The 12052-nt window shown below is 35.2% G+C and overlaps 1 protein-coding gene across 1 annotated transcript in view; it reads right to left on the minus strand.

Annotated features, from left to right (window-relative positions):
- Positions 1-12052, minus strand: part of NBEA (neurobeachin) — a 516495-nt gene that overhangs the window by 237779 nt on the left and 266664 nt on the right. The window contains exons 39-40 of the mRNA XM_009998372.1: positions 8902-9010; positions 5147-5313 (exon numbers count right to left, since the gene is read on the minus strand). Of these exons, the coding sequence (XP_009996674.1) occupies positions 5147-5313; positions 8902-9010 (276 nt within the window). The remainder of the gene's footprint in view (positions 1-5146; positions 5314-8901; positions 9011-12052) is intronic.

Below are 12052 nucleotides of genomic sequence, written 5' to 3' on the forward strand. Positions count from 1 at the left end.
TAGAGCTGAACAAATCTCTCCTCGCTACCATGCATTTCCCAACATTGGAAAAGACTACCTCTTTTCAAATAAACTATTTTCTTCAGAGGTTTCTTCCAGCTGTGGGGAAAAAAATCCATAATGAACTGTACCACAGTTTAAAACAACTGAGTAACCTTACACAGACACAGAACTGAATACATCTCACACCAGCAAACTGTGCACTTGTACCTCCCACCTCAGGTTATACAATGTTCCTCTCTTGGCAGGTATCTCTATGCTGCAAATAGCATCCTATATCTAACTTCCTATTATTAGAAAATGATACAGAATTCTTATATTCCCCTTTTTCGATCCTGCTCATCAAATGCATTGGCACTGCTAGCAGGAGCTCCTTCAGATAGTCTCTGTCTTCCACTACAACAGTAAAGCAACCAGGGAGGGAGGATAGAAGAGGGTATATAATGGGTAGGGGATATAATGTCATAGGTACAGAGCAGCTGGAGCAGGACAAAGTTGAAGACATAGAAAGGAAGATAAGGGGATTCAAAGACCAAAAGACTACAAAAGAGTGATCAGATTAGAAAAATAGTCTCACTCATGTTTATGTTTAAAACTGTCACAGAGTCCTGCTACAGAAGGATGGATAATATGGGACCTGAAATGTGAATAATGCTGACATATTTGCTCTTCTTAAGTAGTGCAGTTAAGTAAAAACAACAAAAGACAGAAAAGCATCTTCTTAAAGTTTTGTTGTGACGAAACAATTTCAGAACTAAGTATTTGGAACTTCTAATCAGGACAGCTAATGAATGAGCTGAAAAATGTGCTGAAAAGGTTCCATCAGATCAATCTGGAAGGAGCTACTCTGCAAAGAAAAGTAAATTCCATCAATTCCAGAAACACAGAAAATTGATAGTTCTTGCGGAATATGTGGAAAAACGCAGAACCTTAACCAGCCTTCTGACAACAGGCATGTCAAACACACTGCTTGATCAAGTAGACAGGATTTGGTCCTACATCTTTTCCACTGTTCTAAAGCTCCCTTTGTAATGCATGTTTAGCAGTAAAAATGAGCCAGAAATGTTTCAATAGCTAAACCAGATGAAGCTGATTTGCAGTGGGGGACAGGATAGGTTCTGTGTCTTTCTGAACTTCCGAAATGAGCAGCCAACATAGCGATGGAGGCAGAGCATGCCAAGGGCTGGCTGCAAGGGAAACTCCTTCTTACTAAATTCCTGCGTTCTGGTCTCCCTTGCTGTAAACTGGAAACATTTGGTTTAGAAGCAGTGTCCTCCTAGAATCAACTTATTTAACTGCCAAGACCCACAGGCTTGGAAAAGGAGCTCTCCTCTTTCCACTCCCCCTGTGGCCCCCAGAAGAACCCAATCTCTGCAGAAGCACATGCTGCAGTGAGAGGCAGAACTAGTTGTCTGGTGAGAAACTTTTTATTTCCAGCCTGTCTCCCCAGACGAATTTGGTCTTCACCACAGAATGAGTTTGACAGCTCTGCCCTCCACCATGAATGATTAATTTGTTATGGGTGTCTAGTTTAACCAAAGATGGATTTGAACAGAAAAAGCCCTTGTATACTTGCTATTTGGTAAAGCTGCTTTAATGTAGGTGGAACCTCCTTCAATCAAATCACGGAAAGCAAGAAAACCAAGTCTCATTTTTAAATGTATTTTTTCTCATTGTAGTAATCCTCCTGCGTATATCAAAACTGATCATGTGAAAATATCTATGACAAGTATTTAATATTTAGATTCAGAACACAAACTGGAACTCAGAACTCTGTATTGCCCCAGATTGCCTTAAATGTGTCGAAACAGTACGGTAAAGCTCTATTTATTCAGTAGTCTTGAATAAAAATGTTTGAAAGGTTGAGATATCTGATTAAACCAAGAAGTTGAAACAAGAGAACACTCCAAACAAACATGATAATATATTGTGGCCCAAAACACAGGCATGCATATGGCTGATAAGGAATTTGAACTGTGTGTACAGACAGGTTTCACCAAACTACTTTTTTTTTTTTTTTTTTAGAAAGATGTGTATGGGGAGAGAAGCAGATGGGGAGGAAGAGAAGCACCATATGAAGCTGAGAGAAGACAGAAAGAAGCATATGTTGTGACATGAAGACTATAACCCTGAAAAAAGCTAACGGTAAGTGCTGGCTTGAAGAAGCTTTGAACACTAAGCTATGAAACACTCTGATTCTTCCTGAGTTCAAGGAAATAGGATGTTGCATATTCACTCTGAGTAAGTGGAAATCCATCAAAGAAATAACCAACTGATCAATTTCTTACATAAATAGGAAAAAACCTGCAGAATTCTAATTTTGGTATAATGCTGTAATTAAAAAAGGATAAGCCAGTATGTTCAGTGTAAACTATTATGAAGATACCTGGAAGTGACAAACTGCAAAATAAGAAACAAAGAAGTTTGGTTTAAGGACACAAAAAGGATTTATAACAAACTAATATCTGTTGAGATCTATTATTCTTTGTCTGAAATGTGCAGGAGAAAATAAGATTATTAAATAATTTCCTTTTTCTTGTAGATGAGTTAATACTCACACCTGTAAGAAATCAAGCAAAAGATTTTTGGTTTTCACTTAAGAGATGAAGGGAAAATATTTGTGAAGGGGGAAAGAAGTTAAGACTTATAAGCAATACTAAATGCAGGTTTTTTCACAACTGTTATTTACCATTTATAGGCAGAAGGAAATGAAACAGTAAACAGGTTCTCAGACCAACTCAGACTCTACTGACTGATTAACATATGGACAGGGATAAGTTGGACAATGTTACTGTGTTTGTAGGCATTTATTCAAGAGGTAGAGCACTTGCATGTATTTAATTTCTCCTTCATAAATTAATAGCTAATTAAGAAGGTAATTTAAATGCAAGTCACATAGGGTTTTATGTTAATTTTAATTCAACTACCTTTATGTAACTACAATCTATCTTACAACTGAAAGTTTTATATGGCATTTTGTTCTCTCATACTGTTCAACTTTGTTCTTGTTTCTTCAGACATTTTGAGAAGCTTATGCTAACTTATTTAAAACTAATAATTTACAAATACTACAGAATTTCATTAATCAGATCTTGTGGTTTTCTAGTGCTAAGCTTCCATGTTTCTTAACAGTCTATTTGTTTCTTAATGAAGAAAGAATAAATTTTGTGACACCTACAGATTAAACACAGTAAATGCTGGTTGCCACTTTCTGCAAAACCCGTACAGGCAGACACAAAAGCTGGGGAGGCTTATAAGCTCACTGTGTTGAACCCTAAAGAAAAGGAAAAATATTCTTTACAGCTGGGTCATAGAATCATAGAATCCTAGGGGTTGGAAGGGACCTCGAAAGATCATCTAGTCCAACCCCCCCTGCCAGAGCAGGGTCACCTAGAGTACATCACATAGGAATGCATCCAGGTGGGTTTTGAATGTCTCCAGTGAAGGAGACTCCACAACCTCCCTGGGCAGCCTGTTCCAGTGCTCTGTCACTCTCACAGTAAAATTTTTTTTCGGATATTCACCTTGAACCTCCTATGCTCCAATTTGCACCCATTACCCCTTGTCCTATCACTGGTCATCACTGAGAAAAGCCTAACTCCATCTCCCTGACACTCACCCCTTACATATTTGTAAACATTGATGAGGTTGCCCCTCAGTCTCCTTTTCTCCAAGCTAAAGAGACCCAGCTCCCTCAGCCTTTCCTCATAAGGGAGATGTTCCTCTCCCTTAATCATCTTTGTAGCTCTACACTGGACTCTTTCAAGCAGTTCCCTGTCCTTCTTGAACTGAGGGGCCCAGAACTGGACACAATACTCCAGATGTGGCCTCACCAATGCAGAATAGAGGGGGAGGAGAACCTCTCTTGATCGACTAACCACACCCTTTCTAATGCACCCCAGGATGCCATTGGCCTTCCTAACCACAAGGGCACATTGATGGAGCATGGTCATCCTCCTGTCTACCAGGACCCCCAGGTCCCTTTCACTTACACTGCTCTCCAGCAGGTCAGCCCCCAACCTGTACTGGTAAACTATAAAAATTTAGACATTTGGAAGCAGAACTTCCTTGATTTCTCTTGTTTGATCTGTTCCTCTTGAAATAAATAATTAAATATTTGTGGCTAGAATGCACAAACGAGAAAGAGAGAGACTTAGTAGTCTCTAGTTTTGCATACAGGGCACTCAAATGGCAGACCCAGGTTCAAGACCTTGCGATGAACAAAGGAAAGGAGCAATTGCAGCTCAAATCTTCCACATGAGGGTCAGCACCTTAGCCACTGGCTATTTTTGTGATTCAGAAGAGCAAAGCTCTGTTTTTTTTGCATGATACATGAAAACGTTTGACTTCACTCTTGTGTTGAATAGAATGAACTCTTAAAAACAGTATTTAACATAGCTCTAATTAAAACTTCAAGTACTATATCATCACTTGCACACAATAACTATTCTCTATTTTGGATCATGCTTTTTAATTTTATTATTTTTTAACAGGAGTACCTGTAGAATTGAGCTGCCGTTTGGTTATGTTCAGCTTTGCACATGTTAAATTTAAGTACAATGTAAGTTTTACATCCAGAGTTTGACTGCATATGGCTGACTAGCCCTTTGTTGTAGGAGAGGTAAGATTTAACAGTGGATTTTACCAGTTCATTACTTGCACAGAAAAATCTATAAACAGAAGGAAGCATTAGACAGCTACTCAAGTGACCTGATTCTGCTGGTTATTCTAATACTGACTTTCCCTGTAACACTAGACAAGTCACTTTGATTCTCCTTTATTTCGGACTTCCTCTGTCGACCTCTACATCTCTCAGTAACTCATTGAGAACATTTCACCCAGATTCCAATACAGTAGGAGCCTCAAAACATACTGATATACTAGCAGTAAAATTGCATTACAATCAACAAATGCCCATTACAATTCATTGAAAATATGGTAAAATACTATGTTTGCAGTCTATAAAGGAGTTTGATCTGTGAATCTTTCACAAACACAACTTCCCAAAAACCAGCTGAAGACTAACAGAAAATATATTTTAGCAATACTAGCTTCTAATACATTAATATTTCAGTTATACAGTGACTTCTTTCCTTAAGCTTTGAAACAACTTAAAAACCCCATATATTTTATATTTGCATCTTACCTGTGAGAAACAGCCCCCCAGGCACCATGCTTATTTGTTAGTATGTTGAGTATCTTCTGTTTCAGCTGATTGGCTGTAACATGATCTCGATGCTTAGCAGCACTGATAAGATGATCACACATTTTCTCCTCTTCTCTTCTGTCAGCAGCATACTGAGCACACTGTGACTAGGAAGGAAAGTACATCTACTTCATAAATGAGTATTTACTAAAACCCTTTAAATATTACAAGAATTCAAAATATTTTTAAGAGGAATAGGACACACAATTCAATTTAAATGGTTCTGTTATTACATATAGTCATACAGAATTGCAATTAAAAACATTTAGATATAACTTCCAGTGTGTATATGTGTGACCATGGATATGCCTTTAAAAGTTAGGCTTTATTTGTAAAGGTTTCATGTGTTCTCACATATAAAACACAGTTATAACATACATAAAAACACAGTTATAACATACATAGCATAATACACAGGAAAAAAATACATACACTGTATTCATTTTTTAAAATTGCAATAAACCCTACAATTAAAAAGCCATTTGATAATTTTATTATTATGGATGCTAAAGACAAAGTACTTTAACTGTGGAATTAAGGAGTATATTTCCATTTCATATCACAACATGAAATATTTTCATAACATACTATCACACCTAAAAAACTCTACAGTCTAAAAACTGCTCATATTTTAAACTGAAAAAGACCTAATGTTTTCATCATGTTTCCTTTAAGAGATAGATACCTCTTAAAATAAATGCTGTGGTTATTGACCTTCTTGTAAATTTGCTTCTAAAACTGTCAGACTTCATGAACTCTAGTTTCGAATAAGGCCGTCATTATGTATAATAGACAAAATTTATTTTTTCCATTTCTTAAAGTTGTGTGAGGTTCAAATTCAATTCCTCTTCCTAATAAAGATTCTTTCCAAATTTCTAGGCAAAGCAAATGTAGCTGTGCTCATTAAAATCCATTTTGAGCATCATTTTCTAGGTATAAATAACAATGGTTAATTATTCTCAAAACAGCTAACTTTAAAATCACCTTCTAAGATACATTTTTGCATGCACAATTATTGTGCATAATTTTATAATGTTTAACCAACACTCAGTGCTGTAACACAGTGCTGAATAGAATTCTATTTTCTAGTATGCAAAACTCCTCATACTAAGTTATAGTTTATCCTCTGTCTATTTGCACACTAGCTTTTTAATACAAATCACATTAGCATTCAGTAAGATTTTAACAGTGATCTTTCCACTGTATTACGGCCATTATTTCAAGTAATCTATCTGGCAAAGAACAATTATTACACTAACTCATAAGGGGTTAATTCATTTTTCAATTTATCTTCTTGTACAGGGAAGTACCAATTAGTACAATGATCTGCCTTGGTAATGAGGTTAATATTTCACCAGCTCATTGGACAGTAAAATTAAATTTTCGTTTTTCTTCCTGAACAATTATAAAGGTTAACAAAATGAAAGTTAACTGTGAAGCACTCATTCTGGGAGGCATTTCTCTGGCCCTGACTGCAACTGGAGTCACAGGATTTGAATGCTGGTCCAATGGCCTCCCCACTCTGCAGGCGACACAGTAACTTGGTGCAGCTTGGGCCAAATAATTTCACCCATAATGATTCAATTATGGGTGAAATGGTAAAAAACTTTAAAAGGTAAAAATAAAATAGCCACTCACTTCTCTGCCTGGGGGCAATGATTAACATGTACTAAACCCCAGAACATATACTGATACAGCATATTAAAACAAAATGACAGATTTACAATTATGCAACAGAAAACTACCAGGTATCTCCTTGTCCCTACTACTTTCAAGTAGGATGAATAATAAAATGTTGTTATATACCTACCGTTATTAAAGACAATATATAAAACATTATTTTAAACTTCAACCATCAGCTTGTTTAAGTACATCTGAGTTTCATATTTAACACAGGCTACATTTCATAATTTACTTTTATGACTTGCAGATTTTATCTTACTCATCTAAAACATGTAGCTGAGGTTTTTCATGTGACAAATATAATGAAAATCTTCATATATGAAAAATGTGTTAGTTTCCTTACAAGACAATAAGACTGACTTAGGGCTATTCCTTTAGGGAATTTAGTTAATATTCTAAATCCTATTTGCTAACAGAAGCTGGAAGTTAATTGAATATTCTCATTTTGTCTGCAGTTCTGACAGATCTTATACCTCAATGTATTCTTCAAAGAGCAGATAACTCAATCTTCTATTGTCATCTTAGGTTACTGCATGATGCTCTGATAAATATCAAATGTTATTTATTGTTGAGGCAATATGAAACTTCACTCTGACAGACACTTAATTGTAAATGTGATTTTATCTAAGTTCAAAATATCCAGTATATGTTTGGTAATAAAGTTGTTGCAATCCCATATGACAAGTGTCTGCTGTCTGCTCTGACAAAATGAAGTAAAGGTTATGTGTATTCAAAATGACAACAGATATCTCTGTGGCTCACACTTTTCAACTAGGTCAAGGAGCACAAGAACTAGTACATCAAAGTGCACATTTAAGAGAGCTGTTCCAAGGAGATAAAAACCTCATCAAAACTAAGATTACTGGATCTTATTTCTAGCCACCAGGTGCTTGTTGACATTTTCTGACAGATGAATACATTGATATGACTATTTATTATCATCAATACTAAGGCAGTCTATCTTAATCCTAGTGTTAGGTCACCTGTGTATTGAAACATATGGGAATGTATGTTTGTGCATATATGCTTACATATACACAAATGTAAGGAAGCATAGGCAAGTTTGGAAGTAATAAAAAACAGTGATGATGAAATGCTGTATAAAACACCATAAAAATTCAAAAACATATTTTACAAAGTCATGTAAAAAATTAAATTTTAAATTTACTTCATCATTTTTTTGCATATTTTTTAAATAGGAAAAAAAAATCCTGAAGAAATAATAAAAAAAACCTGTTAAATTGAACCACAATTTAATAATAGCCTTTTGTATATTTGTATCATTTTTAAGCAAGGTAATTGAAATTGTATACTGCAACACTCACTGACGAAAAAAGCAATTGGATGTTGATGCCTTTTAGGACTAAGAATAATAGAGATTAAAGAGGTATGGAGTCATCAGCTGTTCTGTTGGTTCTTCCAATGCTTAAAAAACCACAATCTTACTGTCAATGATTCCTAACTAGCAAGAAAGATATATATATAATATTTCAGTGTATAAGTTATAGCAAGTAAATGTTTTCAAGTGCTCCAAAATGTAAAGTGCTCTAAAAAATTACCTTCAAATACTAATTCTGTTTAACAAAACATTTCTATTTCTTATTTTTCGTGAAGTGTCTTCAGTGTATTATTTGTTGTTCTTTCTTACTGAACTCACATATATTGTTGATAAAATCTAACAAAAATAATTACCAATGTGATTTACATTACTATTTGCAATAAATTACAACTAAGTTCTTTGAGAACCTGAGGGTCTGCCATATCAGTTTAGACATTTTGATTAAGGGATTTCTTCAAGCTGTAAATGTTTTCATGAATTTCAGTGAGAAGCTGAGAAATTAAACCCATTCCTTGTGTTTGACATTTACCAAAGCTTTTAAAAACTAGTTTTGAAATGCCTTCAATGTAAATTTCTTTCTTGGAAGAAAAAAATCTTTATTGTATGGGGTTACAGTCTAGGTGACAAGTGAGTGAAAACAGAGAAGCAGAAATGCACCAACTCTCAGACTTACCTCAAACTCAGCATGCTTGTGGACATCTTCAGCTCTTTGTCGGTTTAAAATAAATTCTGCTTCATTTGCAACACGCACTATATGGTCTTTCATTGCATGACATAATAATCTAGAATAAGAAAAAATCAACCTTTGCAGTTGATGTACTTCAAATAGGCTCTTTTACTAGATTTACTTAAAACAGAAAAAACCTGAATTTAACAAAACCACAGTAATGCAATTTGGCAAATAAGTTGACATGAAAAAATGTAATTTTCTCCAGAATTTTCTGTACTAGTGAAAGCACAAACAAATCATGTGATATAGAAAAAGCCTACTATTTATTATTGAATTAAAAAATTCTCTATGAAAACATTGTATGCTGAGTATGTTTTAACAGCAGTGTCATGTGAATATGAATACAATACTGTCATGAAAAAAATCTAGACAACTGCTTAAACTCTTATTGATGCCATTATATCATTAAATATGAACATCTCCATTTCAAAGTTATAAAAAATAATGAGATTACTGAAGATTTAAAATTCTATTAAAACTGTAAAATAACAAATATCTCTTATGTTTTTCAAACACTGGAGTGAAAAATGCCTCATGTTTCCAAGTTTTCATGGCTTCAGAACTAGACAAATCTCACTTAAAAAGAGGAGAAATAACAGATTATGATTGGACTGAGACTGAGGTTTTCGATCAGACACTTTAAATTAATGCTCTTTTAAAGACCACTAAATGAGATGCGTAATGAAATTTCATAATAATAATTGTTGCTAATAATGCTAATATCCTATTGGGCAGGAAGAATGGAAGCAACCGCTTTCTTGTCCCTACAGTCCATATCTGAGGCTGCTGTTCTATTAAAAATTGCTTTGCTATTCTTATCAGTGGGAGGAAATATCTTTCAGGAGGCAAGGATTTGACAGGTCTGTTTAGGATCAGGAAGAACTGTTTCTCTTTGACTGAAATGGGCACACCTTCTGGGATTTTTCTTCTTGCATCGCCTGGCTTTCCTGCCAGGGAAATACACTTAAGTTCAGAGTTTCTTAAGATTGTGCAATTTCTAGTCAATTCCATCCTAGGATTGGTATCTGGTACTTAGAAGGACCACAAATGAAAGTGATGATTATTAGAAATTAAAACCATGATTGCTAGACCTTACACCTATAAAATGGAAAGACCTGAACTCCATTCTTGACTCATTTGGTGTGTTCTACCATCTCTGAAGGAAGGAAAAAAAAGTAAACAAAAACCCAACCAAACAAAAAACCAAATCTCAGACTATTCTAGCATGAGAAAAAGTGCTTACAACTATCTTTTAGATTATCATAGAAAAAAAATAAAATTGAAATTATTCAGAAAGGATTCCAAACCTGGAAAAATCTCACATTCATTAGTGTCATAGGCTGTCAATACATAAAAAAAAATATTTAAAAAATCTCTCTTCACACACTTCAAATAAGAGAAAGGAATCAAGGACCTCTAGGTCAGCAAATTCAGTCCTCTACTGCAACATGCTGTTATGTCATACAAATGCTTTCATAAACTACCTTTAGTTTATGAAAGGCATTTCCATGAAATTGAGCTCATGAAATGTGTCTTCAGTGTATGTGATCGAGTAGCTTGACTCCAGCACAGCTTTGGAAGGTTCTCTGGAGGTTAAAATCCTTTTACTTTCCAAACCAAATGTATTCCTCAGTGATTTTTACTATTCAATTTTATGTAAATTTTGCCCTTAGGCTTACAGAATTCTTTATCCTTCTGTTGACCTTCTGATATTCCATGTATCCCTATTTTACTCTGACTTTTCTTGTATGGCAAAGCAGTTAGCAAAAGAGATTGCCTCTTGTGTTTTCACTAATTACATACACTGATTTTACCCTTTCCTGCAAGTGCTTAGCCAAAACTGTGAGGCAAGTTATAGTAACTATTTATATAGTAACATTAATGCTGCCCAATGAAAAAGCCTTCTCTGAAGCAATTCTAGAGCTGCATTTTCCTTTTTCTTAACCCTATATTCTGTTATATACAAGAAAAATTCAGTGAGAGATTGCTGACTGATGTTGAGAGAGTGATAAATCAGAGCTACTGGTCATATTTTTAATCTTTACACAAGTAGTCCTCCCAAAAGGCTAAGGAATTGTATGAGAAGTGTCACTGCAGACTTGCTGTACTTTTTATACTGTTTTACTGTAATTCATTATTTACCAAAAGAAAAAAGACAGTGGCCTAGAATAACATTTGGCTTTATCCTGTGTGACCATTTATTCAGTTGCACCACTGAAACTCCTACCAGAACTGAAGCCAAGTGGGCTGCTTTGTTCTTCCCTAGTTCACCTGATCACCAGCAAAAATCTTATTCCCTTTGAGCAGCAATTCTTACTGCATAAGGTAGAAATTAAACACTGGTTTGGTAATTCATGGCTTCTCGTTACCAAACCAAGCTTGATTTCTACTAATGCCTACAAATTTATGAACCACAGATAAAGCTCCCTTACTAGGAAATGGGTTGGATTTGGTTTTAGACAAAATCAAAGGACTTTCAGTAAGGACTCCACCAACAAAGCAATCTGGTATCATTTGTGATCAATCTTTCTGTACAGATAGCTGTGAAGTTTCCAGTTGAACATATGGAAAATGAAATTAAAAACTAGAATTAAAATATGCTAATACATTAAAATAGGACTTAAGTATCTGTTAAGAGTAAGAATAAATGGCAAGCTCTCCTTTAGCTAAAAATTGAAGCATCTCAGATGTGTAAGTGAGAACCAACTGAGTCTCAGGACATGTCAATTCATAAATACAAGTTATTTGCATATGTTGTACAGGAGTAGCTATGATATTATTTTAAATCTATGTGCCTTCATGTCCTGATTTCCTTCCACAGCAAGCTTATTTCAGAAGTCCAGAGTGCTTACAGGTTAAAGGGAACTGTGAAAAAATATGTGCAATCAGTCACAACCCCTGTTTTGCAGATACTAGGGTTCAAAAAGGCTGGTTTGTGGAGATACACAGTCACAGAATCACAAAATCTTGGGGGTTGAAAGGGACCTCGAAAGGTCATCTAGTCCAATCCCCCTGCCAGAGCAGGATGACTTAATGTACATCACACAGGAATGTGTCCAGGTGGGTTTTGAATGTCTCCAGAGAAGGAGACTCC

The sequence above is a fragment of the Chaetura pelagica genome, unplaced genomic scaffold (assembly GCF_000747805.2).
Source record: "Chaetura pelagica isolate M959 unplaced genomic scaffold, ChaPel_1.0 scaffold105, whole genome shotgun sequence".
Taxonomy (NCBI): Eukaryota; Metazoa; Chordata; class Aves; order Apodiformes; family Apodidae; genus Chaetura; species Chaetura pelagica.